General features: G+C 42.3%; 1 protein-coding gene across 1 annotated transcript in view; it reads right to left on the bottom strand.

Annotated features, from left to right (window-relative positions):
* PRKAR2B (protein kinase cAMP-dependent type II regulatory subunit beta) overlaps window positions 1-21,513 on the bottom strand; it is a 114,072-nt gene extending 92,559 nt beyond the window's left edge. The window contains exon 1 of the mRNA XM_075558540.1: window positions 21,192-21,513. Within this exon, the coding sequence (XP_075414655.1) occupies window positions 21,192-21,498 (307 nt within the window). The 5' untranslated portion in view covers window positions 21,499-21,513. The remainder of the gene's footprint in view (window positions 1-21,191) is intronic.
* Window positions 21,514-27,934: the final 6,421 nt, after the last annotated feature.

Here is a 27,934-nt window from a genome sequence, read left to right as displayed (position 1 = left end):
CACACGAGCACAGCCCCGTGCCTTGTATGTCTGCTCCACTGATGTATTGACAGTAGCTAAAACACTCCCCAGTATATTACAGGGTCAACCAATGCTGCCGAATGAATCATGCTAATGAAAAATTAACAGACTAAAAGGGTTGCTTGCTACTTGAAAATTATTTGGAGACACGAAAGAGATGTTTTGTACAAGTGTGAAGTTTGTGAAAGCTATAATTTAAACTATAATATTGGTAGAAAACATAAAACAAACTTAAAAATGGTAGAGCTAGACTAATCTCTGGTTTTTAGTCCAAGTAGCAAAAAGGAATACCATTTACATTCCATCATAATGAATATGTAACCTGGATTTAATTGTCTACAAGAATACTGAAAATTTTTCACAAGATTATCACAGCAGAGTGTTGCGGTGCTTCCCAATTTAACACACAGAGAGGAAGATTTCAAGAGAATCCGTATTTCTTTTTTTTTAATTGATGTGTAACAAAGTAATTACAAAGAAATGAAAGGCATTCAGCTTGGGAAAGGAAGAATTAAAACTGTCATTACCTGTGGGTAGCACAATTACTTAATTTTAAGGACATAAGAAACCCATAAAGACTACTCTATTAAGAACTTTAATTAGGCTGCAGGATGTTAAGATGAAGGCAATGGTGGATAAATATAGTAAGCTCAAACATCTTGTCTTGCTTCCAATCTGAGGGGAAAAGCAGTCAGTATTTCACTGTTACATATGGTGAAAACTGCAGAATTTTAAAATGTGATTTTTATCAGATTGAGTAAGTTCCTTCATGTCAATGCCCATTGTCTTACAAGTTTTTAATCAGAAGTGGGTGCTGAATTTTATCAAATGCATTTTATACAGCTACTGAGGCCTTATGACTTTATTCTTTTAATTTAGTACATAATGTAGGAGTTGGTTTTCAAACATTAAACTGATCTTGCATTTCTGGGATAAAACAAACTTGAACATATTTAAAATAGTAATTTTAAAGTCTACTAATTCCAATATCTGGGTCACCTCAAGGACTATTTTAATGACTGCTTTTTGCCTTGATTATGGGTTAAGTTTTCCAACTTCTATACAAGTCTAGTAATTTTTATTATAGACTGACAGTACTTATGACTGTTGATGGAAGTCACGATGATGTCTGGATTTCTTTAAAGGGTACTTAAGTTATGCTACAAAGTTAACTTATTAGCACGGGTTTGGGTGGTTTTCACTGTCACAGTAACTCTTTTCATTTAGGGAATGGTCCTTTCCATAAAGCTAGGATGTCCATTATGACAGGCACTATCATCTGGATATTTTAAATTAAAGTTAATTAAAATGAGCTTAAATGAAGCATTCATTCCATCCCTTGATCACTAAAGCCACATTTCAAGTGTTCACCAGCCACTTATGGCTAGTGGTTACTGAATTGGGCAGCAAAGGTAAAAAAACATTTCCATCGTTTCATAAAGTTCCATTGCAAAGCAATAAAACAAAACCACACAAACTCACTGCTGTCCAGTCGATTCTGATTCATAGCAAGAGCTACTTAAAATGGATTTCACTTTGGGGAGCTTTAAAGTGTACTTCTAACTAACCCTTAGTGAGACAGGGAGTCACAATGGAAACTGTAAACTATGTAGTAATGAATGATAATGAAAAGTGCCCTTCAAAAGCAGTGAACACAGCACTGAATCCTCCATTCATAAAGCCGTGCATGCATGTGTTCACGATTTGAAAATGGTTAAGATTAAAAACAACAAAATAAACATCCAAAGGCTAAAATAATGATAGCAAAAATTAGTCAACTACAAAACAGAAAGTTTCAATAAAACTAGATTTTTAAAACATTCAGTAAAATGATGAGTAATGGTTAAGAAAAATCTACTGCCTTGGAGCGGATTCCAACTTATAGGGCAGAACAGAACCGCACTGAAGGTTTCCAACAGTGTGAATCATTATGCAAGCAGAGAGCCTCACCTTGGTTCCTGCAGAGCCATGGCGGCTTGAACTGGCCACCTTAGTTAGCAGCCTAATGTTTAATCGAGTCCCCCACAAGAACTTAGAAAAGGGGATATAAATGTAGTATATATTAGAAATGTAACAGCTTTGGGAGCTGATTACAGGGATCTACATATAGCCTCCTCTCTGAGGGACGGACAACAGAAAAGTGGGTGAAGGGAGACATCGGACAGTGTAAGATATGACAAAATCATAATTTATAAATTACCAAGAGTTCATGAGAGAGGGGGGAGTAGGGAGGGAGGGGAAAATGCGGAGCTGCTGCCAGGGGCTTAGGTGGAGAGCAAATGTTTTAAGAATGAGGAGGGCAACAAATGTACAGATGTGCTTTACACAATTGATGTATGTATGGATTGTGGTAAGAGTTGTATGAGCTCCCAATAAAATGATTTTTAAAAAATGTTGTAAAACTAAGATACATGAACATTAAGAGAAAATTTAGAAATTCCTCAAATTCATGCATTATAAAAAATCTGAATAAATGGAAACCACTTGTGATATTCAATCAACCATCAAAAACTTACCACACAAGATCTTTCAAGGTCTTGAATGTGGAGAAGCAGAGCCTTTTATACTGTTGATGAGAGCACACTCTGGTACAAGTGCTTTGGGAGCTCTACAAGCCCTGCCCTTTGCACAGTGACATTCCAATGTCGGGGTCACCTCAAGGACCATTCTGCTTTTTGTCTTGATCACGAGTGAAGTTTTCCAACTGAACCCAGAGATATGGATTGTAGAGAGCAGCAGTCCTCAAACTTTTGGTCTCAAAACTCTTTATACTTAAGAATATTTATATGGGTTATACCCATCAATATCTATTGTATTAGACATTAAAATGATTTACTGAAAATTATTTACTTATAAATAACAATAAAGTAATTACATGTTACTATAAATAACATATTTTGATGGAAAAATTTTAAATAAGACTGTTTTACATTTGGGAAAAACTTGCATACTAGAAAATACTGGGTTCTCAAATCAACCTCTGCATTCAATCCATTCTTATATCATACATCATGTAGCCTCAGGAAAACTCCACTCTGTATTTGTGAGAGAATAAGACTACATTAGGCAAATAACATATTTGCTGTATTATAACACTTTTCACCCTACGAGCGATCTGAAAAGGTTTCCGGGGCAGAATGCTTCAAGGAGGTCCAGACAATAATTTTAAAATTCTACTTGGAAAAACTCTAGCACATTTACATAGGAGACACACACATACATGCACAATAGGATTGTAATAACAAAAAATTGGAAATGGCTAAAAAATTCATCAATGAGTGGATGAATTATTCATTTGTACAGAAGTATACTGAACAGCCCACCACTTGTGTGTCAGTTTGGGATACCACGGTGGACTGTGTGTTGCTGCAATGCTGGAAGACACGCCGCTAGTATCTCAAATACCAGCTGCCTCACCCATGGTGGGCAGGTTTCTCTAAAGCATGGTTCTCAACCTGTGGGTCGCGACCCCTTTGGTGATTGAACGATCCTTTCACAGGTAGCAAAATGATAATGCTGAGGTAGCAATGAAAATCATGTTATGGTTGGGGGCGGGGGTCACCACAACATGAGGAACTGTATGAAAGGGTCGCAGCATTAGGAAGCTTGAGAACCACTGCTCTAAAGCTTTCAGGCTAAACAGACCAGGAAATAGGAAGAGACAGTGTGAAAATTTAGCTACGGAAAACCTTATGACAGGCAGAGCACAGCGACTGATAGACGATGAAGCGCTTGAGTTGGGTAGGAAAGCACTCAAAACACGATTGGAAGAGATATCCCCTCAAAGTAGATTTGAGCTTAACGACGTGTGGTAGTTACATAATTTCATGTCAACTTGTTAATAGGTTATAGGGTGGAGTCTAGCCTATCAATCAGGTCATAGCCAATGATGCCTGTGTAGGCATGAGGATTCTGAGGCTCCTCCTGAGGATTATGGGAACTCCTGTCTTCCTCCCTGGAGGTGGGACACACTCTCTTTCTGCTTCACATTCTGTTGACAAGCCACATGGAGCTATGCTGATGGCAGCCAGAGCCCTGGAGCTGGAGGAGCCATGTAGAGAGCCTCACCAGCGCTGAGATGCTTCCACAAGACTTTCACCCACTGACCTGTGATCTTCCTGCTTTCTGCATCATTGCATGTGCTGTGTGAGTCTGTAGAATTATTTACAGACTAGTATCGGGCATATGGGCTAATATTGTACTTATGGGCTAATATAGAACTTATTTTTGACTTGATCTGGACTGGGACAGGATGTCCTCTTAATACACAAATATTCTTGGATATAAAACTCTCTCTTGCACACATGAGTGTCTCTGGACTCTCGTTTTTTCTCTAGTCAACCCAGTCTAACACAGCATGCATGGAGCAAAGGTTTTGGGACCTCTATTTGATGATATAACATGAGTCACAGTGAGAGGAAACAGCTGCAAGTAGCCACCAATTACTGGTTCATGAAATGTACAAGAAAAGTGGATCTAAGAAAATTGGAAGTTGTCAAAACAATGTGGAATACATAAAGATCGATATCCTATGCATTCACGAGCTAAAATGGACTGACACTGGCCATTTCAACTCAGACAATCATATGGTCTACATCAGGAATGGCAAAATGAAGAGGAATGGTGTCACATCCAAAAATGGCCCTTCCTTGTTGATGGACCCCTGCTTGATGTATGTCCTAGTCTTCCATAGCTGTATATATAGGGGAACTGGGATTGATGGAACTATGAAGATAATAATGGGATTGATGATTACTTGGGTACATGAAAAGAAAGGGAGAGAGAGAATCAACATCAATGTGGAAAAAAAGGGGGGGGAACTACAAAATTGATTGTGATAGTGACTGTACAGTCCTTCTTGATAGGACTGAACCACTGAATTGTATGATGTTAACTGTAGATCAATGAAGAAATTTAAGATTCTATTCTGAAGTAGTGCTGTCAATGATATAACATCCATATGCCTACAACAAAGACCAATTAATATGACTATTATTCATATTTACATGCCAGTCACTAATGCCAAAGGTGAAAAAATAAAATTCTTTACCAACTTTTTTTTCTTTTAAAAATCATTTTATTGGGGGTTTGTACAACTCTTAGCACAATCCATACATCTATCCAATTTGTCAAGCATATTTGTACATTTGTTGCCATCATCATTCTCAAAACATTTTCTTTCTACTTAAGCCCTTGGTATCAGTTAATTTTTCCCCTCCACCCTACTCCCCCCTCCCTCGTGAACCCTTGATAATTTATAAATTATTGTTTTGTCATGTCTTACACTGTTCAACGTTTCCCTTCATCCACTTTTCTGCTGTCTGTCCCCCAGGAAGGAGGTTATATGTATATCCTTTTTACCCCACCTTCTCCTTACCCTCCTGGTATCGCTACTCTCATTATTGGTCCTGCGGGGTTTATCTGTCCTACATTCCCTATGTTTCCAGTTCTTATCTGTACTAGTGTACATTTTCTAGTCTAGCCAGATTTGTAAGGTAGAATTGGGATCATTATGTTGGGGTGGGGGTGGGGAGAGGTGGGAGGAAGCATTTAAAAACTAGAGGAAAGTTGTATGTTTCATCAGAGCTATACTGCACCCTGACTGTCTCGTCTCCTCCCCGTGACCCTTCTGTAAGGGGATGTCCAGTTGCCTATAGATGGGCTTTGGGTCTCCACATCACACTCCCCCTCATTCACAATGGTATCATTTTTTGTTCTTTTAATGCCTGATACCTGATCCCATCAACACCTCATAATCACACAAGCTGGTTTGCTTCTTCTATGTGGGTTTTGTTGCTTCTCAGCTAGATGGCTGCTTGTTTATCTTCAAGCCTTTAAGACACCAGATGCTATATCTTTTGATAGTTGGGCACTGTCAGCTTTCTTCACCACATCTGCTTATGCACCCGTTTTGTCTTCAGCAATTGTGTTGAGAAGGTGAGCATCATGGAATGCCAGTTTAATAGAACAAAGTATTCTTGCATGGAGGGGGTACTTGAGTGGAGGTCAAATGTCCTTCCGCCACCTTAATACTAAACTTACAAATATATGCACATATATTTCCCCATCGTCTTATAAAATATATTTACATATGTACATGCTTGTGTTTAGACCTCTATAATTGCCCTCTGCCTCCTAGTTCTTTCCTCTGTTTTACTTTGCTCTTATCCCACTATCATGCTCAGAAGCCAGAAGCCAACTGTGGAACAGACCATCAATTGCTTATATGCAAGTTCAAGTTGAAGCTAAAGAAAAATAAAACAAGTCCAAGGGAGTCAAGGTATATCCCTGAGTATATTCCACCTAAATTTAGAGATCATTTCAAAAATAGATATGGTGAATTAAACACTAGTGACTGAAGACCAGATGAGTTGTGGAATGACATCAGATACCATACATAAAGAAACCAAAGACATTAAGAGGCAGGAGCGAAAGAAAGACCAAGACGGATGGCAGAAGAGACTCTGAAACTTGCTCTTGAATTTAGAGTTGAGGGTAACTAAAGCAAATGAGGGGGGATACAAAGATAAAGTAAAAGAGCTATACAGTCGATTTCCCAAGGCACATTAGGAAGACAACAGGCTATGATGAAATGTGCAAAGACCTGACGTTAGACAACCAAAAGATAGAGTATGCTCATCCCTTCCAACGGTATAAAAACTGAAGAAAACTCAAGGCTTAATTTACAATATTAAAGGATTGGGCAGGATACTGAACAAGGCAGGAAGCATAATTCTTTTTTTCAATGGAAGGAATACACAGTCACTGTACCAATCAGAACTTACCAATGTTTAACTATTTCAGGCAGATACATATCACGAATCAATGGTATTGGCAGAAGAAGTTCAAACTGCATGAGATACTGGCAGAAAACAAGACTTCAAGAATTGATGGGATACAATTGGGTGATTTCAATAAACAGATGCAATGCTAGAAAAGTGATCAATCATCCATATCAAGAAATTTGGAGATAGCTACCTGGCTAACCAACTGGAAGAGATCCATATTTGTGCCCATCCCAAAGAAAGATGATCCAACAGAATGCAGAAACTATTGAAGAATATTATTACTACCCCACACAAGTAAACATTTTCAGATGATGATTAAAAAAGTGTCCCAACAAACCATCAGCAGGGAACTGCCAGAAATTTAAACCAAACACAAGAGGTTATGGACTGAGGGATATCATTGCTGATGACAGATGGATCATAGCTGCAAGCATGGAAAACCAGAAAGAAGGTTACCTGTGGGTTTTTGTTTTTTTTAAAAAAATTGTTCTATTAGGAGTTCATGCAACTCTTATCACAATCCATACTTATATCAACTGTGTAAAACACATCTATACATTCATTGCCCTCATCATTCTCAAAACATTTGCTCTCCATTGAAGGCCCTGGCATCAGCTCATTTTCCCCTCCCTTCCCACTCCCCACTCCCTCATGAGCCCTTGATCATTTATAAATCATTATTTTGTTATATCTTTCCCTGTCTGACGTCTCCCTTCACCCCCTTTTCTGCTGTCCGTCCCCCGGGGAGGAGGTCGCATGTAGATCCTTGTAATCGGTTCCCTTTCCAACCCACTCTCCCTCTACCCTCCCAGTAACGCCACTCACACCACTGGTCCTGAAGGGATCATCCGCCCTGGATTCCCTGTGTTTCCAGTTCCCATCTGTACCAGTATGCATCCTCTGGTCTAGCCAGATTTGCAAGGTAGAATTCAGATCATAATGGGGGGGGGGAGCATTTAGAAACTCGGGGAAAGTTGTATTTTTCAACCTGTGTTTTATTGACTATTCTGTTTGGATAGCATTGCAAACAGTAAGAATTACAGAACACTTAATTGTGGCCATGCTGAACCTGGACTTAGTCAAATAGGCAGTTGTTCAAACAGAACAAGAGGATAATGCACAGATTAAAATAAAGCAAAGCTCTACCTCTGCCTCCCCCCTTCTAAGTAAGACTATTCCCCTTGAAAGTCAAATAGTGAATGCACGCCTTTGTATTGTATCCTTTTACCATATTTACTCATCTATATGCTGGGCAAACAATCTGCGAACTTGGACTATAGAGGAAGAACATGGCATCAGGACTGGCAGAAGATTCATGAACAGCCTGCGATAGGCAGATGGCACAACCTTACTTGTCGAAAGTGAAGAGCACCTGGAGTACCTGCTAAAGAGTCAGAACTAGTTTCCAATATGGATCAGACCTCATTATAAACAAACTAACAAAAAATTCTCACAACCTAACCAAGATGCAATGTGCAAAAGCAGACGATGAACAAGGAAAACTGAAGAATCGATGCATTGGACCTAAGAGGTTGTCAAATAATTGAATACAAGGGAGCTTTAAGGAAAGCATGGAAACATTCCATTACATTTAATTCCATTTTCCACAAAGTTTTTGAAGCCACCTCCTATATACTATAGCCTGCCATAAATAGTTTTTCTTGGAAGAAGTACAGCCAGAATGTTCCTTTGACGCTACGACGACAAGACTCCATCTCTTGTACATTTGACATGTTTTTAAAAAGGGCCAGTCCTTGCAGAAGGACATGATGGTTGGTAGAGGTTTAAAGAAAAGGAAGACCTTGAAGGAGCTAACCCAGTAGCTGCAATAATGAGTTCAATCATAGTAAGAAATGTGAGGATGGTGCAGGACCAGGGAGTTTTTTTTTTCTATTATACATATGTCTCTGTAAGTCAGAACCAATTAGATGGCACTTAATAACAATACATACGAAATATGAGTCATAATACTGCTTAACTGGTAAACTGTTATTAATATGTCAACAGTAGTCAAATAAGGAAACAAAGTCCTGTGTGAAATTTCTTACAAAAATAAAGCTATCCTGGATCTATGTTTTTTATCTGCCTTTGGCTCCCCTGGTAGACCTCTTTGTTAATTCATGGTAACAATTCTTTGCTATCATCTCCCTGGAGCATAAAGATCTTCAGTTAATATCATTATTGATTAACCCTGGTACTAATTTTTAAAATACTGTTGAGAGAGTGATCTTGGATCTGTGTAGGCTAACAATGTATCGCAGATTTTGGGCTTCCATGAAATCCTAGCTCCAATTTAAGAACAACTAGTTCTTACATTATGGCCCTGCTCGATACGCGCCCTCAGGAACACAGAAGATATGAGTGCTATAGCAAAGTGTGGTGAAGACATTAGATGATCTCCAGCTATCAGACAGAAGAGCATCTAGGGTCTTAAAGGCTTGTTTCTGAACAAGTAGTCATCTAAGTGAGATGCCAACTAAGCCCACATGGAAGAAGCACACCAACATCCATGAACAAAGGATTGTAAATCACTTATTCCAAAGCCAAAGGAGGGAATAGTATCAGAGCCTAAATTGTGAGATTCTGTTTGCAGAAAGCTAAGGATTACAGAAGCTCGATACATTTATGAAATCTACACAGGAAATATGCCTCTGGTAAATATGATTTCCCTAAATTCATAATGGAGGATGGGAATAAAATGGACATCTAACTGGTTAAAACCTTGTCACTTGATCCCCCTTCTTATACACATTGGGCCTGATCTGGTTTTGTGTTTTTCTTTTCATTTCATTTTGGGGTTATCTCTGATATACTTTGTCTCTGTGAATTTATGTTATATGTTGAATTTATGTCACTCTTGAATTTATGTTATATGTTTTTCAGTTTTTTGGCATATAAAACCCAGGATTGATAAACTATAGCAACATCAAGTAGAATAAGGGGTCTTTGGGGGGGGGCACAGTGGGGTAGGGGGGTAAAAGGGAACTGATATCAAGGAGTTCAAGAAGGAAGAGAATATTTGAAACTGATGGTGGTAGCAATAGTACAATACTGCTTGATGAGATTGAGCTACAAAATGATATCAGCATTAGCTCCCAATAAAATGGTTTCAAAAATAAAATAAATTACTACTGCTTTAACATTATTTTAAAATAGCTATATAAAAGGACTGCCCTTTTTTTCCCTAAATATATATTAAGGTGTTAGCCATTTGTAGTTGAGAAAGTACAGAATTATGGGTCTTAGGACTAAAACCATATACTACCAATTTTAACCTTGGAGAGAAGTATAAATTTGTCCAATCATGAGGTTACTTTTATAAATATTATGACATGAGGAAATGAGAACATACTATCAACTTAATGTGAGCAATTTTTCCAATTTATATTTCAGAGACGTTTTCCTGTTTTTACTACAAGCATCTGCTTCATTTGAATAAAGTCACTATTTTCTATCAATCTTACCTACTCTTCTCCTGTTTTAAAAATGGTTTGCTAAAAACTTAAATAAGACCATAAATATGACATTTTGTGCACAGAAATGTAGATTCTTCCAGTTAAATGTTGATTCTCAGAGGGGGATGGTGTAAAAGCAAAGCAAAGCATTCTCTGTGTGTCCCCCTTCCTTTTTTAAAGCAAGACTATTGCCCTTGAAAGTCAAATGGTGTTGACAGATAGTTGGAGATTTAATGGAAAATGGGTTATTTTCAGTTTGAAACGATGAACTACATGATGCAAGGATTTTACTTTTGCATTCTTTCGTCACTAGGAACTTGTGCAAAAGCATTTTCTATGATGCTTTACAAGCAATCTCTAGCTTCTTGCAGTCCCAGTCCAACTGCACTTTCCAAAAACTGTCATCTCCTTGGCATCTAAAACTGGCTTTTGTCTATCTTTAAACACGTTTCCAAGTAATGCTTTAATCCTACAACAACCCTAAGAGGTATGTACTTTCATCAGTACCATTTCACAGACGAGGAAACAAAACCAGGTCCATAAAGCAATTTGCCCAAGGTCACGAGTTAGAGGCATAGATGGGAGAACTAGGATTCCGACACAGTCCATGCCAAAATGAAGTCATGTTTTTGAAAAGGATCCTTGTTTCGGCTATTTCATGCCACTGATCTTCGGTTTGGGCCAACTCAAAGCTACCTGGGTTTCCCTCACCCCCAAGGCAAGTACACTACTAGGTTGAAGAAGTGTGAGGCAGGGGAAGGAACCACTAGGGAATATTTTATCAACTTAGTGGGGAAAGTTAGCCCTGGAAAGGAAAATAACGGAGGCAGAGATAACACCTTCCATTATTTGGAGGTACCTGAGCTCGCTGCCGAGCAAAGGCATCTGAGTTTGTTGACCTGAAGCTTAAAGAATGTTCTGTGTTGGAGCGAGAGGAAAACCGGAGGGCTACGTGATCCAGCTAATAAACGGAGGAAGAGCAGCAGGAATGGAAATGGAAGAATGAAGAAGGCAAAGTGATCAGAACAGACAGGGTAGGTTTGCAGCAAAGCCCTGGTAGAGATGTAGTATGGAGGTCATGTACACTTGGGGTCATGTGTGCAGACACTGTGGCAAAGAGAACTGGAGGTTCAGGTGAGGTTCAGGTGAGGTCAGATGGGTCCTAGATTAGACTGTGACATCCTTATGGGCAGGGCAAGCCTGTATGTCTTCTCTACATTTTGTCAAGTGGGTAACTATCAATAGACTAACGCTTCGTGATTTTGACTATGCCGTGATTGTTGCTAGGTGCCAACAGCGACCCTCTGTACAAGAGGGCAAGTCACTACCTGGTCCTGTGCAGTCCTCACAAGAGTCACTGTGGCTGAGCCCACAGTAAGTAGCTCCTCTGCCAGTTCATCTCAGTGAGGGCCTTTCTCTTCTCTTTTCCACGGACCCTCTCCTTGCCGAGCAGAAAGTGCTTCTCCTGGAACTGGTGCCTCCTAATAATATGTTCAGAGTATGTGGGACAGTTTCGCCACCTTCATGTCTAAAGAACATTCTGGCTATACTTCTTCCGTGGCAGACTTGTCCATTCTTCCGGCAGTCCGTGATAGCGACAATCTACTTTGAAAACGCCCAACCACTCAAGAGGCACCAACTCTTCTGTCTTCCTTATTCACTGTTCAGCCCTCACTTGCCCGAGGTGACTGAAAACACCCTGGCTTAGATCAGGCGCACCTGAAGTCCTCAAGATGGTCTTCTAAACAGATCTAAATATGACAGGTTTTTGTTTTATTATGTTGAGTTAACCTCCCTGCCCCCCCCAAAGTTTGAATATAATGAAGTCTAACTGACACACTGAACTGAGGATGGGTTAAAGCTTTTCTAGCTCATAAAAATTTGTAACACACCCATTTAAGATTATCTGTATATCTAAAATATGAATATGCCTAAGATTTTGATCACTTTTAGAAATATAAACACATTTACGATTATTTCAGATTCAGTTTAATGTAAAAAAAAAGTACTTAAACATCTACCACAAGGCAAGTTCAAGGCAGAAAGGTCAGGGGAAGGACGTATTCCTCCACACTCCTGCCTGCCTGTTGTTGGGACCCTAGGTATCTGCAGAGGTTCTGATACACCACATAGGCTTCCATATTAATACTAGTAATGCCAATCATTATTATTGAATAAAAAGTCCACCATGAAAAAAACCTTTCTTTGGTAACGAATGAAACATTTGAGCTTTATTTTAATTCCACATAACCTTTTCAAAAGATGCTTTTGGGGATGTTACTAAAATAGATGTAAGCAAATAGATGTCTCCCCTCCCCACCAATCTTTCTTACCTCCTCCCCCACGAATTCCTTCAATACACTCCCATGGACTATTCTGTCTTGGAACAGTTCATGTAAATTAAACAATGTTAGTCCCTAGCCAAACAGACATGGGAATAGCTGCATACAGTATATTTTTTGGCTTCACTTTTATATGGAATGTGTGTTTATATTTTGATCTTGCATCTTTTCTTTTTTTTAAATAAAGAAACATTTTAAACCAGCACTAACTAGAATGATTTAGAAAAAACTTCCCAAACATATTAAGCTGCTACACATGGCAGAGCCTATTGTTGAATCATCTTTAAAATGTTACACCAACTGTGTTTATAGTCTTGCTTTTTTCTAGATTGCCTTGTTTTCATGTAAGCTATGACCTGAAAATTTCAGCTTAGATTCTTTCCACGAAATAATTACATAATGGAACAGTCTGAGTCATTTTGGATTTCTGAAATGCAAAACTTGCTCCCCTAAAAGCATGATAATGATCCGCAGCCTAAGTAAGATTTTTATGGTGGGTTTTGCAAGTGTCCCCACCACAACTAAATAGTCTGGATAAGACTGGAAGGATAAGACCCACCAAACCAAGAACACACAATAGCCACTCACCCTACTCAGAAAAATCCTGCCCATTTCTTTCTCAATGGACTCTTCTTAATGAATTACAACATAAAGCCTTACCATGCAACTCAGTTGCACTGAAAATGAATCGAGTAAAAAAAACTGGAAATTTTAAAAGTGGAGCCAAATACAAAAATACCTTTCTTTCACCCAGTCTTTTAAACCTTGTCACCTTGATGAGATAAAGCATTTGTAACCTCTAAAGTCACATAAATCCCAAAGTATTCATGTTCATTCTGTGAATCAAATCATTTCATGAAAGCAAGGTCTACTAAATTCAGGCACTGGGACTTCTCTGCATTTCCACTGCCCAATCTATTAATGAAATAGGTTATGCATGCTATCTTTGTGACACTCTCTGGCAAAAGGGTGTTTCTTTAAACGTCTAGAAAAATGTAAATTTAAGAGAACCTTTTCTCTTTTTCTTAAAAAAAAAAAAAAAGCTCTGCGTTGTCCCTCAGTAAATATTTGCACAGTGAGTAAATGAGCACAGAATCTTACCTTCCAAATGTCACACATTCCTTCTCCAAACAGGCCACCCCAGGCCTCAGCCCCCTCCCTCTGGTTTTATGTGACTCCCAACACTTCCAGTGTAGACCCTCTGGTAAGTCACTTCAATGTCCTCACCCTAAACATTCCACCCATCCCAGACAGCCCTCTCTCCACCACTGAAAAACGACTCACTTAACGGCTCCTAATTGACAAACCTGAAGGTGTTCGGTTAGTATTTGCTCGCTTGAAACAGAAACACATTTGTTTTTAACTCAGGAACAAAATCTTGACAGCTGGAAATTTACTGGAATCCATGGAATGAGACTTACAACGATAAATAACCATTAAATATTTACTCCGATCCCACCCACAGCTGCATCACTTAATGCCCAACTTCAAATGGATGTTCAGAACTGACTTACATTAAACTATAGAGTTTGACTTTTTTAATAGTAGAAAAATGAAACCAGCCAATGCTTCAATTTCTGTTCAAATGTTCCCATGCAAAATACTCTCCCTTTAAACCAAAACTAGATTCACTGCCATTGAATCGATTCCAACTCACCGAGGCCCTATAGAACTGCCCCTTTAGGTTTTTGAAACTATAACTCTTGACAGGAGTAGAAAGCCTCCTTTCTATCCCCCTAGGAGAGGCTGATGTTTGTGAACTGCTGGCCTTACGGATTGCAGCCCAACATGAGTATCAATTACTCAAGGAACCCCTTAGATTATAGGTTCCCAAACTTACTTGGCTTACCATCCCCTTTTCAGAAATAAATTACTCTGTGCACTCCTGGCAATGACAAACTTTTGCATTATTGGGCAAACCGTAAATACTCGAGTATATGCTGACTCGAGTATCAACGGAGGCATCTAATTTTACCACAAAACGGCATTAAAAATGTGCTGAAAAACTTGGCTTATACACAAGTATGGTAATCCAGGATAAAGTGTAGGTATCTGCTTAGGCAGCCTACCTGGATCCTTTCAGCATCTCACTGCCACCTGAGTCAGGGGGTGGCGGTAGTGTCTCACTTTGGGAAACAATGCTTTAGACCAGTCGGTGGTTCTCAACCTTCCAAATGCTGAGACCCTTTAATACAGTTCCTCGTGTTGTGGTGACCCCCAACCATAAAATTATTTTTGTTGCTACTTCAAAACTGTAATTTTGCTACTGTCATGAATCGGGTGACCCCTGTGAGAGGGTCTTTGACCCCCAAAGGGGTCGCAACCCACAGGTTGAGAGCCGTTGCTTAATACCTTCACAACTCTCCTTCAACCATTTGTTTTCATGATGGTTTGCTTATTCCTCAATGTGGTTTGTTTATTCCTCACAACAGCTCTCAATTATCCAAGATTTTACATGATCTTCAAGATGTCTTCTGAATTCTCCAAATTCCTTTTAAGTTTTAAAATGCTAAGTAGCTAATTTGGCACAAGGTAGAATTTAAGAGGACAAGTCATCAAGTCAGTTCCAACTCATAACGACCCGAGGAGCGACAGAAGGAAGGAAGCTGAGTCCTTGCCATCCTCCCATCGTTTCATGTGCTTTAATAATTTTATGGAGGTTTATAGAAAATATTCTTCATCTGAGATACAGTTTGAAAAGAATTATGTTTCATCATAACTTGAAAAATAAAAGCCAGAGGTTCAACTGTTTGCTATGGTTAATGTGCCTTACCTAAAATGAGACCACAGAAAAACCATAAACCAATTAATTAGCTTCCCAGAAATCTGCACTCAGCCCTCACTTCTCAACACTGTTCTTAAGATCCAGTCATTATGTAAAACTCAGTGTTGTGGAAACATAAAGGATGGCCACATCAGATCACAAAATGGGCGCTGACTATATTGTTTTATACCTGCCAAATGACATCAGTCCATAGCTGTCAAACCATGCAGAATAATTGCCCAGCCAAGTTGACAAAGTTTGCTTGCATTACTCTTACCTTGCACCTCAGCATTACTTGCTGCCAACAAACATTGTTAATGTGGACAGTAGTCTGAGAGCAATCTTTTTAGTATTTTTGTTAGCCTGTGTTAACTAGGGAAACAAAGCCAGAGATAATCATATATGTATGAGAGAACTTTATATCAAAGTAGTTGTACATTAAGAAAATATCCCAGTCCAGATCAAGTCCACATGTCCGATATTAACCTATATGTCTGATACTAACCTATAAAATTCTCTTCAGACTCAAGCAACATATGCAATGACACTGAATGTAGGAAAACCACTCTGTCAATCCATCTTGCTGAGAGCCTTCCTCTTTTTCATAGCACCTACACAAGCATGGTTCCTTTTCAAGAGACTGGTCTCCCCTGATAACATGTCCTAAGTACAGGAGACCAAGTATCACCATTCTTGTCCCAAAGAAGTATCCTGGCTGTACTTCTACGACACACTTGTTTGTTCTTTTAACAGTCCATGGTACTTTAAATATTCTTCTCCAGCACAATTCAAATGCATGGATTCTTCTTCTGTCTTCTTTATTCAAAGTCCAACTTTCACACGCATATGAGGCAATTAAAAATACCATGGCTTGGGTCAGGCACACCTCAGCCTTCAAAGGAACATCCTTGTTTTCAACACTTTTAAAAGGCCTTGTGCAGATTTACCCAATACAACGCATTGTTTAATTTCTTGACTGTTGCTTCCATGAACATCTTGACCAAATCAAGGCAAAATCCCTAACAAACTTTGTTCTTCTCCGTTGATCGTGTGTGATGTTACCTATTGGTCCAGTTATGAGGAGGTTAACCCTGCTGGCAAAATGGGTTGAGTTGGGCTGCTTGGAGCAAGGTCAGCAGTTTGAAACCATCAGCTCCTCCTTTGTAGAAAGACGAGGCGTTCTATCTTAGTGAAGTTAGTCTCGGAAACCCAGAGTTTGCTCTGCCTTGTCTGATAGGGTCACTATGAGTCAGAATTGACTCATAACCACAGCAATGACCCAGAGTTTGGATTTATAAAAGGATTAAGTAATAGCTATTCATGGTAAACTTAAATCCAATTAACTTTGCTTTATATGATAAAGGGCTATTTTAGGTTTGTGTATCCATTTTGAACTCTAAATCTTTTTCTTCCACCACTCTGTAAAATTTTTTCCATACTATATATTTAAGCAGTTTCTTTTCCTCCCAGGCCGATTGCTCTGTATGTTGCCATTTGTAATTAATTTGTTTCTGAGCACTTGTCAGTTTATCAGAGTAATTTGAAATCTCACTTATTTCAGTTTATCATTTCAGCAATTATACTAAGGGGAAAAAGAAGCATTGGGCAACACAAGATTTCATGAAGATGCTTACCAATCTGGTACTGACCCAAGTCTTTAGCCCACTGTAAACCCTTCTAAAAACTCCGGACCAACTGCTAACCTAAACTTTAGTGGTTCAAACCCATCCAGCTGCACTGTGGATGACGGGCCTGGTGATCTGCTTCTGCTAGGACTGAATCGGGGTCGCCAGCAGTCAGAAATGCAACTGCCACTAGCAAAAACAACAAGGGCACTCATTTTTCAGTTAGTGGCATGTCAAACTTTATTTGCTTATACTAGGACGGGGACAGGCGACAAATCAGATGCTAACTGGTTTCCATTGCTGCTCTTTCCAGCCATTAAGAGTCCTCTTAGAGGGGGTCACCAAAAGCCTTATTAACCACCTAAAGGTTCCATTTTAAGCCATTTTCTATCACCTCAGCTGATAGAAATCTGCATGTAAAACTAAACAACCAAAAAATGAGAAAATTAGAAGAGAATAGGAAATTAATCATAAAGTCACCGCCCTTGGGAAGTAGGAAAAAATTAAAGATTGCTTTCACTCACCTGATGTTGGCCTAGCCTAGTGCCATCATCCGTAGCGATTCACTTGACATTCCCCCCCCCCCAAAAAAAAACCCCACTTAGCTCTGGACCAGGCAACAGTTTCCTCTTTTACTGTTGGTGCCCACTTTACTGGGTTCCCCCTTCCTAGATCAAAGGCATATGCTTGATCCCTATGAGTCGATGGGCACCAGCTTCTTGGTCAAAAACTTGCTTTTTAAAACCAATCCCTCCTTAATAGCATCACTTGTCCTACAGCGAATGGGGAGAGAGGGTCTGAGCCAGTCAAGGCAACTACAACAGCACAACTGAAAATTGACCAGGAAAACCCTGGCCTGGGTGTCAGGCCAGGGTGCCGTTTCATTTAGGTGGCACCTCTTGGGCTTCAGACATATGCAGGTAAGAAACCATACTGGGCACTGACTAGTTGTGTACACATGTGTGTCTGAGAGACAGACAGACAAACTGGCCTTCCTTGGACAAATTAGTTTTTCAGATATGGTTAACGATACAGTGGTCTTAGAAACCCTAAGGAGCAGTTCTACTTTGTCCTAGAGGGCTACTAAGAGTTAGAATCCACTCGATGGCCGTAGGGTTACTGACAAACCACAATGAGGGTCTCTATCAGAGGATAGCATATAAAGGGAAGTCGGGCAGTGCTGGCTCTAGTCTCTGCCCCTGCAGGTAACAAGAGAGCTTGGAGTCAGGCTCACCTCTGTCCCAATCCTGGTTAGGCCGGGCAAGTTCTACCTTCTGCTTTTTCAAAAAGTGAGAATAATTAAGAACATACAGCAAATGTCAATTAAATGTTTTTTCCTTGTTAATGAATATCATCAATATATGCTAAACTTCCAGACAATCCCTCTTGAAGTATAGGTCTGGAGCTATCTACATGGCAATGATCTGGGAGGTGTGCTGAAAACATTCCATGTCTCATCCCCACCAGTGCAAAAAAGTTCCTGGAGAAGAAAGAGCACCAGTGATTTTTCCCTGAATCAAGCTCCGTGGAGAGGCAAACTAACATGTAATGATTTCTGATCTAGCAGGACCTGTGCTTTACCACTGTAAACATTTGTTTTCTAGTCCTTATTCTTTACCACGACAGGGAATATCCAAAATATTAGTAGTTTAGTACATTTCTGGATATAGACATTGAGGAGATAGCATTGGAATTTCTATGTTCACTCTTACTGCCCACCCCGACCCCAGGCACTTACTCCCATTCTTCAGACTCACTCATTGCCAACAAGCAGATTCCAACTCACAACCACCCTAGAAGTGTGCAGAAATGGCCCAATGGATTTCCCAGACCTAACCTCTTAAGGGAGTAGACAGCCTGTGGTAGCCGGCTGGTGGTTTTGAACTGCTGACCTTGGAGTTAGCAGCATCCAGGCATAAGCACAAGGGCTCCTATTCCTCTGACTAGAGGTAGGCAAAGTATAGGCTGAGTCTGCAATCAGTTTTATACAACCTCGTCCCTAGAGCTAAGGATTTTTTTTATGTTTCTAGGGCTGTAAAAATTAAAATACAAAGGCATTTGTAATCAAGATCGCATATGGCTCAAAGTACTTACTATCTGACCCTTTACAAAAAGTTTGTTCGCTCCTTTGTAGCTTATCATTGCTTTTGAAACCTCAGGTGCAAACACAATTGACTTTTTCTTTTTTAATGGGAGAGTTGATTAGAATAAAAGGTATCAGAAAGTCCTGCAACTAGTAGAGGGAAATATGGTTACCAAAGATTCAGTTAAGACACACAAACGCGTGAATTGGATCATGACCAAATTATGTTGGGTGCATGCTGAAGTTTTATATTCCCTGGGAGAATAGTTCAATGAGCCAATATATGAATGAGAAAACAAACACACAGTGATGTCTTGGAGAAGCATGAAATGATGATCCCTGCTGTTTAAATAAAAGTTAACAGCTTATTTTTCTGAATTAACAAAAAAAGAAATAAAGCCTGCTATGCATGTAACAGCATCATTTTTAAGGGATAAAATGGAATTGTTCCTTCAGAATACTTTCAAAAAATTGTACAAAGTGTTATTAGTTATGTTAACACTACAGTGTCTTGAACACATCTAGATTCTTTACCAAGTCCTTCATTCCTCTAACCTGGGAAGCCAGCTCGTGTGTGTGTGTGTGTGTGTGTGTGTGTCTCCCTAATCGAGTGTCTGTTTCAAAGGCTTAATAGAAGTATGTGATGCCTCTGTCCTTTCTGTGCCATCCATCATTAGTTTGTGCCCATGCACCTAAAGGACAGACTCTTATCCTTCATTTGCTTCTACAAAGAAAAGCATTTAATAAAATCTTGGGCAAAAAGAAAAAAAAAGAAAGCAAAGACTAGGATGACATTCTCCCTGGGAAACGAGGTAGTTCAGAATTAATGTTAAAAGCAACAATCTTCCCTTTTATGCTCACAGTGTACTTATTTCCAGGGTTTGTGTAATTGCTTTGGACAAGTTGAAATTACATTCATTTCACAGCCCATTTCAACATGCAACGCTGCAAAGAAAAGCAACACCGCCACCCCCAGCACAATGTGCAGGGAAATGAAATGACGCCTTAAAACGTTTTCATGATATGAAATGCACTGCAGACACACAAATCACCCGCAGCGCAAATAAACGAAAAGCTGGTGCAACGCTGCCGGCATGCTTGCTTTCTGCCACCTTCACACTCCGTGGTATCGTATCTCAGAAGCTGTAAAGATGGGATCCAGTCCTGTGTAAATACAGGCGGTTGTGAATCGTGTGTGTGTGTGTGTGTGTGTGTGTGTTGGGGGAAGAGGGTTGTAAGCAGAAGGGGAGGGAGTTACCAGGAGCAGCTATTTGAGAAAATTTATTTTTTTCCTTCCCCATTCATTCTTTTCAGCTTCAGTTCTCTGGCACGGTCCTTACAATTACTCACTAGCTTTCATTCTACAGACAACCAACAAGCGTTCGGAACTTCCTGCAGCGTTTCTCTCACACACACACTTAAAAAAAAAGGGGCTCTCAATCATTTCATATGTGATTTTGGTAAAAAAGGCAACTGACCGCGTGTCCTCATTCCAGAGACCCCTACGGACCGCAGGCTTCAGTGGAGCCTTTGTTGTCTGTCCAAAAATAACAGCACAGGACTGGTCAATTGGAAAATAATGGATGACTTTGTTTCAAAGGATGCGCAAGCTATTACCAGAAATGTTCTTCCAGCGGTTCCAATTTCATGCTCCTTTGAAGGAATCTACGGTCGGACCAGAGACGGCCCGTCCGGGGTGACAGCCTCGCTCTTTCTCCCCGACGGACAGTCAGTTAACAAACGTCGGGGACGCACAGGAGCCCGTTTCCTTCCCGCACAGCAGCAGCGGGCAGGCGCACCATTGGCTCCCCAAGGCCCGAGTGGTCGGCGCGGGGCCCACCCAAACCTGCCCTCCTCGGCCGGCGACCGAGCGGAGGGGCAGCGGGGGCGCGGCTGACAGGGGCCTCTGGGCGCTCTCTCCGCCCCGGGAGGGGGACCGGGGAGGGCACCCGTCGGAAGGTGGGCGCCCGAAAGGGGTGCTGGGCGGTGGCGGGATGGGAAGGTAGGCCAGGGAGGGGAGCGGGCGCGGGCGCGGCGCGAGGCAAGGTGCCGGAGGGGCGCGCCGAGCGCCCGACGGCGATGGGGGTGTGGGGGCCTGGGGGGCCGGCCTCACCGTTGAACGCCCCTGCGTCCGCGGCCTCCTCCTCCTCCTCCTCGCCGTTCTCCGAGTCGGCGTGCCCGGGCTCCGCGGCGAAATTGACGCCCTTGACCGGGGTGCCGCCCCCGGCGGCGGCGCCCGCGTCCCCCCAGGTCCGGCCCTCGTGGCCCCAGCGCGCGCTGCCGCGGCGCCCGCTCTCCTGCTGCAGGCGCGTGAAGTGCTGCAGCGCGAACTCCAGCAGGTCGGCGGGCTGCTGCCGCAGCACCTCCACCGTGAAGCCCTGCAGCAGCTCCGTCAGCCCCGCCGGGATCTCGATGCTCATCCTGCCTGCGGGGCGGCGGGCGCCTGGGCGCCCAGTGCCCGGGGCTGCCCCGCGCGGGCGGCCGCCGCCCTCGCCCCGCTCCGGCCTCGGCCGCGCGGCCCCCGGGCGAGCGCTGCGGGCGCTGGCGGCGCTGCGGGCGGCGAGCGCGGCGCTCTGGGGCCCGGCGGCCCGGCTAGCCCGGCGCGCGGCTGCTCCGTGAGGCGGCGGCGGCGGCGGCTGAGCGAGCGCGGCCCCGGGAGGGCTGGCAGCATCTCCGGCTCCTCCCGCTCCCGCCGCCGCCTCGGCTCTCCCCCGCCGGGGACGCCCCGCCCCCGCCCTCCGCGGCGGCCACGTGACCCGGGAAACCATGGCAACCGCGCCGACGACGGGCGCCGCGCTCCGCTCAGGCCGCCGGGCTCGGAGGGGGGCCGGCGCAGGGGGGCCGCGAGGGCGCGCTCGTGGCCCCCGTGACAGGCGCTTCCCACGCTTCCCGGGCCAGAGCGCCGGTCCTCGCGCCCCGGTCCCCACGTGCCGTCCGGCGGGCGTCGGGAGCCACGCGGCGCTGCCGCTGCGCGCCTGGCGCGAACACTGCGCCTCCGCCTCGGAGAGGCCTTGGCTGTCCTCCCCGGTCTCGGGTGACCAAGGGTTGGCCGTGCCTTCCTTTCCAGGCACGGAGCCGGCGCGGTTCGCCTTCAGGCAAACTAAGGGCGCCTCAGCGTGGGCGTCTGAATCCAAGCCTCCGGGCCAAACGGAGGCTCCACTTCCCTCGCGCTCACGTCGGAGAAGAAAGTAGGGAACGGAAAGAGACGGGCGTCCCCTGTCTGCATCCACCAGTTCCTCCCTCAGGCTGCTCATCCTTCCCACATGGCGGCGGCAGTGTCTCCCGTCCCAGCCTCGCGTCTCCCACGCCGGCCAGGACTTGGAGGCCAGCTCCCCGCGCCTCCAGCCGCTTGGGTGTGTGACCTCTCTGACCAGCCGCGTGACAGAAGGCGCAAGCCCTGAGTTCGCCTAGCCGGAGTCCTGGCCAACACAGCCCCAGAGCATTCCAAAGCCAGCCAACCTCCTTCCAACCCTCTGCGTTTTGGAGGAAAATTACTACGCAACGCAAGTAACGGAAACCCCGGGCGCCCGGAAGGTTGAGGACGGAGTCTGCATTGTGAGTAGCCACGCGCCCCGCAAGCACTCGAAGTCGCGCGCCGCCGCCGTCGGGCGAACCGTGCGTGGCGCCCAGACACTAACTGGGTGCGAGTGGAGTCTCAGCGTTCTCCCGGGGAGCTGCTGGTGGTTTATGAAGTATTGCCCTTGTGCTTAGCGTAAGGTGACCGGATTTTAACACTGGTAAAGCGGGACACCGTTGATAAAACTCATCCTGGCGAAATAGCCACATGGCGGCCGAAAACCGTATACCTTAGCTGGTTGTGCATTCTTTCCAAAAATAGGGACTTAAAAAAAAACATTTTATTAGGTGCTCATACAACTCTTATCACAATCCATACATATACATACATCAATTGTATAAAGCACATCCATACATTCCCTGCCCCAATCATTCTCAAAGCATTTGCTCTCCACTTAAACCCTTTGCATCAGGTCCTCCTTTTTTGTCCCCTCCCTCCCCGCTCCCCCTTCCCTCATGTGCCCTTGGTAATCTATACCTCGTTATTTTGTCCTATCTTGCCCTATCAGGAGTCTCCCTTCCCCCCTTCTCTGCCGTCCCTCTCCCAGGGAGGAGGTCACATGTGGATCCTTGTAATCATTTCCCCCTTTCCAACCCACTCACCCTTCACTCTCCCAGTATCGCCCCTCACACCCCTGGTCCTGAAGGTATCATCCACCCTGGATAATAGGGAATTTTTGAAAAGGCCACGGGACGCAGGAAAAATTGTTAAAAATCTGGACATCTGGTCACCGTCGCTTAACACCCAACACATAATCACTGCCCCACCAAGGACTTCGTACTCTCGTGGGTTTCTGAGACTGTAACTCTTGACAGGAGTACGCCGTTCTGCCATTCTCCCATTTGAAGGTTAAAGAGAACCAATTTGGGGGAGTATTATCCATTTCTGCCTAATGCTTAACACCTGCCCCCCAGGAATTATAGAAGCAAAAAGCACAATTTTTCCAAACAATTATACGAACCGTATTTTAAAAGCATAGCTACATTTCAAAACTGCACCTAATCCTTTTTGTAGATTTAGGGCAGCGGTTCTCAACCTGTGGGTCGCAACCCCTTTGTGGTTGAATGACCCCTGAAAGGGTCGCCTAAACCCATCAGAAAACACGTATTTCCAGTGGTCTTAGGAACCTCTATCCATCTCCAAGCGGGTCCGCCCACATGCAGATTTGCCCACATACCTGGCAAGACTGTTACCCATGCTACACCATGCTTAAAGACAAAATTTCATTTAGTATTTGTAATTAGAAATAAATATTTCACAATATATAATTATATATTGTGTTTGTAATTAATTCCTATGCTTTAATTAAGTTCCATTTGTAACAATGAAAATACTCCTGCATATCAGATATTTACATTATGATTCATGGCAATAGCAAATTTACAGTTCTGAAATAGCAGCGAAAATAATGTTACGGTTGGGGGTCACCATCACATGAGGAGCTAACAGGGTGAGGGCCTGAGAAACGTGGAGAACCGCTGATTTAGGGTATGATGAATGGTAGATATTTCCTGGCATCAACTACAATGTCGGGGAGGTGTGACTTTATTTTTTTAGGACCTTGGGCGTGAGTCAATCATGAAATTAACAATTAATGATGTGACCTGTGTGCTCTCTCCTGCAGCCCTCAGTGGCATTGTGAGTGAGGCTATGAGCTGCTAACTTCGAGGTTAATGGTTCAAAGCCACCAGTTGCTATTGGGGAGTGGGAGGAGATGAAACTGTTCCTATAGAGATTGACAGTCTTGGAAAACCCATACAAGGTCAATGTGGGTCAGAAATGATGTGATGAGTAGTTTTTTAAAATCACTGGTGGTACACTGGTTAAGGGCACAGCTAGTAATCAAAAGGCCAGGGCTTCGACCCCACAAGCTCTGCTGCTTCTTCATTTTAAAATCGTTTCATTGAGACATCACTGATATGGCATACACTTTCATAGTCATTTGTATTAAAAAGAGTTGTATGGTCCTCATTATAATCAGTAGTAGACCATTTTCATCCTTCTTGTATTCATTGTTAACTTCCCATTGCCCTCCAGTTTCCCTTTCTGTGTTTCCAATAAGCCATTATACCAGTTACTGTCTCTAGATAAGTCTCTTGAATCTCATATACTGGAAAAACATACCAAAAAAAGAGAGAGAAAAACAGCAATATTTCTTTTCTAAAAAGAAAATATCAAAAGAAACCAGAGAAAAGACTTGAGTTAAGGGGGGGAAAGCAGGAAATATTAAAAACTAAAAGAAATTTAAAATGAATCAAAAGGGAGACCAGGCACTATTACATTTTAACCTAGGTAATTACATCTGCCATAATCGAGTTTATAATATTCTCTGTATGATAAGATTATTCACCTCCCTCAACTATGGTCAGAGGGGATTCACCAGAGCCTTAATCCATGTGGGGACCCTGAAAATGGATTTGGGACTCCCACTGCCCTCCGTAGCCTTCTGAAAATTTGGGAGTTCACAATTTAAGCTCTGATATCATTCCTTCCTTCGGATTTGGATTTTACTATTTATAATCATTGGATCACAGTCTTGTGTGCTTCTTCCATGTGGACTTAGATGATGCTTCACTTTGATGGCTGCTTGTTCGAAGACAAGTGTTTAAGACCCCAGATACTATACTTTATGATAGCCAGGCACCGTCTGCTTCACCACAATATTTCTTCGCCACCCTCTGGCAATCTGTTTTTGTAAAGACGTAAGCCCAGGAAATTCTGTGAGGTAATTTTACTCTGCTCTCTAGGGTTGCTGTGTATCCTATAGATAGCACACAACAACAATCATCTCTTCCAGCCTTGGAGATTCCATAGTATTTTTAAAAAAATGTTTCGCTTAATACACTGAATCAGCTCTCTGACTACAATTTTTATTTGCATTAATTATGAAATCAATAACCATAATCCAAAGTCAGTTTTTGTTCTGATATTCCTGTTAGGTTAATACTGATCACAAAACAAGCATTCACTTCTCGAGTTATATTCTGGTTCAAACCATTTTACTAACATGACCTTGTCTCGATAGAATTATATGATTTCCTTTGCTTTCATTTTTCAGACTACATTTCTCATGTTTAAGTTCCAAAGCCTAGCCCGTTATTTTTTTTAAAAAATCAGCATTATAGAAAACGGTGGAGGACCACGTCAAATCACAAAGCGAAAAATCACTGCGTCACTAGATAACTGCAAAAGCAGAGAGAGTCATGGCCCAGCCAAGTTGACGGGGACCCTTAACCATCACAGCTAGCAGTCCTAATGCCTTCCACCTCAGCATGCATCACTGCCAGACATACATCACTAATGCACACAATGATGAAATAGTATAAATTTTTACTATGGTAGTAAATGCAAAGTGTCAGATAATGAGATAGTTGATAAGTTCTTTTGAACCTTGCAGTGCAAGGACAGTCTTTTATTCAGACTATTCACCTTGAATTCTTTAACAGAACAAGGCTGATATTGATTCTTTGGTTGATGATTTATAAGGCAATTTGTTGTACTTTCTCAGAGAGTCAGACTGGAAACTATTGCAAAAGAACTCTAAGAGCTAACAATGAATTAAGAGTACCACAAAATTTGTTTTCACACATGGGAAATTAAACATATTAGAAAGAGACATTCACTTGTTTTTCTGCAGCTGCCAAAACAGGTGTACAGTACAGGCAAGTCAATGGTTTGGCTGAAGTTTACCATGAACAATGACTCTCGACAGTAAACAATACCGCATTTCATATCAATAGTTAAGATTGTATCATGATCAAGTCTTGTAAGTGCAACAACTACCCACTCAAAAGCTGGAGAGAGAGGAGGCAATTGAAAGGATAAACAAGACCTATATTTATCCAGGGTCTACTGCAGCCATAGCATTGACTACCATTTATTGTTTCTAATTCAAATTCTCAAGAAAGAAAAGTCAGATTTTTAAAATAGTTTTATTAGGGGCTCATACAACTCTTAACACAATCCATACATACATCAATTGTGTAAAGCACATCTGTACATTCATTGTCCTCATCATTCTCAAAACATTTGCTCTCCACTTAAGCCCCTGATATCAGCTCCTCATTTTTCCCCTCCATCCCTGCCCCCACTCCCTCATGAACCCTTGATAATTTATAAATTATTATTTTGTCATATCTTGCCCTGTCCAATGTCTTTCTTCACCCACTTTCTGTTGTCCGTCCCCCAAGGAGGAGGTTATATGCAGATCCTTGTAATCAGATCCCCCTTTCCAAGCCACCCTCCCTCTATCCTTGCAGAATCGCCACTCACAACACTGGTCCAGAAGGGATCATCCGCCCTGGATTCCCTGTGTTTCCAGTTCTTATCTATACTAGTGTGCATCCTCTGGTCTAGCCAGATTTGTAAGGTAGAATTGGGATCATGATAGTGGGGGAGGAGGAAGCATTCAGGAGTTAAAGGAAAGTTGTAGGTTTCATAGTTGCTACATCTTTCCCTGACTGGCTCATCTCCTCCCTGAGACCCTTCTAAAAGGGGATGCCCAATGGCCTACAAATGGGCTTTGGGTCTCCACTCTGCACTCCCCACATCATTCACTATGATATAATTTTTGTTCTGATGATGCCTGATACCAGATCCCTTTGACACCTCGTGATCGCACAGGCTGGGGTGCTTCTTCCATGTGGGCTTTGTTGCTTCTGAGCTAGATAGCCTCTTGTTTACCTTCAAGCCTTTAAGACCCCAGATGCTATATCTTTTGATAGCCAGGAACCATCAGCTTTCTTTGCCACATTTGCTTATGCACCCATTTGTCTTCAGCGATCATATCAGGGAGGTGAGCACACAATGATATGAGTTTTTGTTCTTTGATACCTGATAACTGATCCCTTTGGCACCTTGTGATCACGCAGGCTAGTGTGCTTTCTCCATGTGGGCTTTGTTACTTCTGAACTAGATGGCCACATGTTTACCTTCAAGCTTTTAAAACCCCGGACGCTTTATCTTTTGATAGCTCATCACCATCAGCTTTCTTCACCACATTTGCTTATTCACTTGCTTTGTCTTCAGCGGTTGTGTCGGGAAGGTGAGCATCATAGAATGCCAATTTAATAGAAAAAAGTATTCTTGTATTGAGGGAATACTTGAGTGGAGGCCCAGTGTCCTTCTGCTACCTTTATACTAAATCTATAAATATATGCACATAGATCTATTTCCCCATTCTCATAAAAAATAGTTACATATGTATATTCCTTTATTTAGACCTCTATAAATGCCCTTTGCCTCCCAGCTCTTTCCTTTTACTTTTCTCTTGTCCCACT

This window comes from Tenrec ecaudatus, chromosome 9 (genome assembly GCF_050624435.1).
Source record: "Tenrec ecaudatus isolate mTenEca1 chromosome 9, mTenEca1.hap1, whole genome shotgun sequence".
Lineage (NCBI taxonomy): Eukaryota > Metazoa > Chordata > Mammalia > Afrosoricida > Tenrecidae > Tenrec > Tenrec ecaudatus.
The sequence above is the reverse complement of the archived record's forward strand: the minus strand, read 5'-3'. Positions and strand labels throughout refer to the sequence as shown.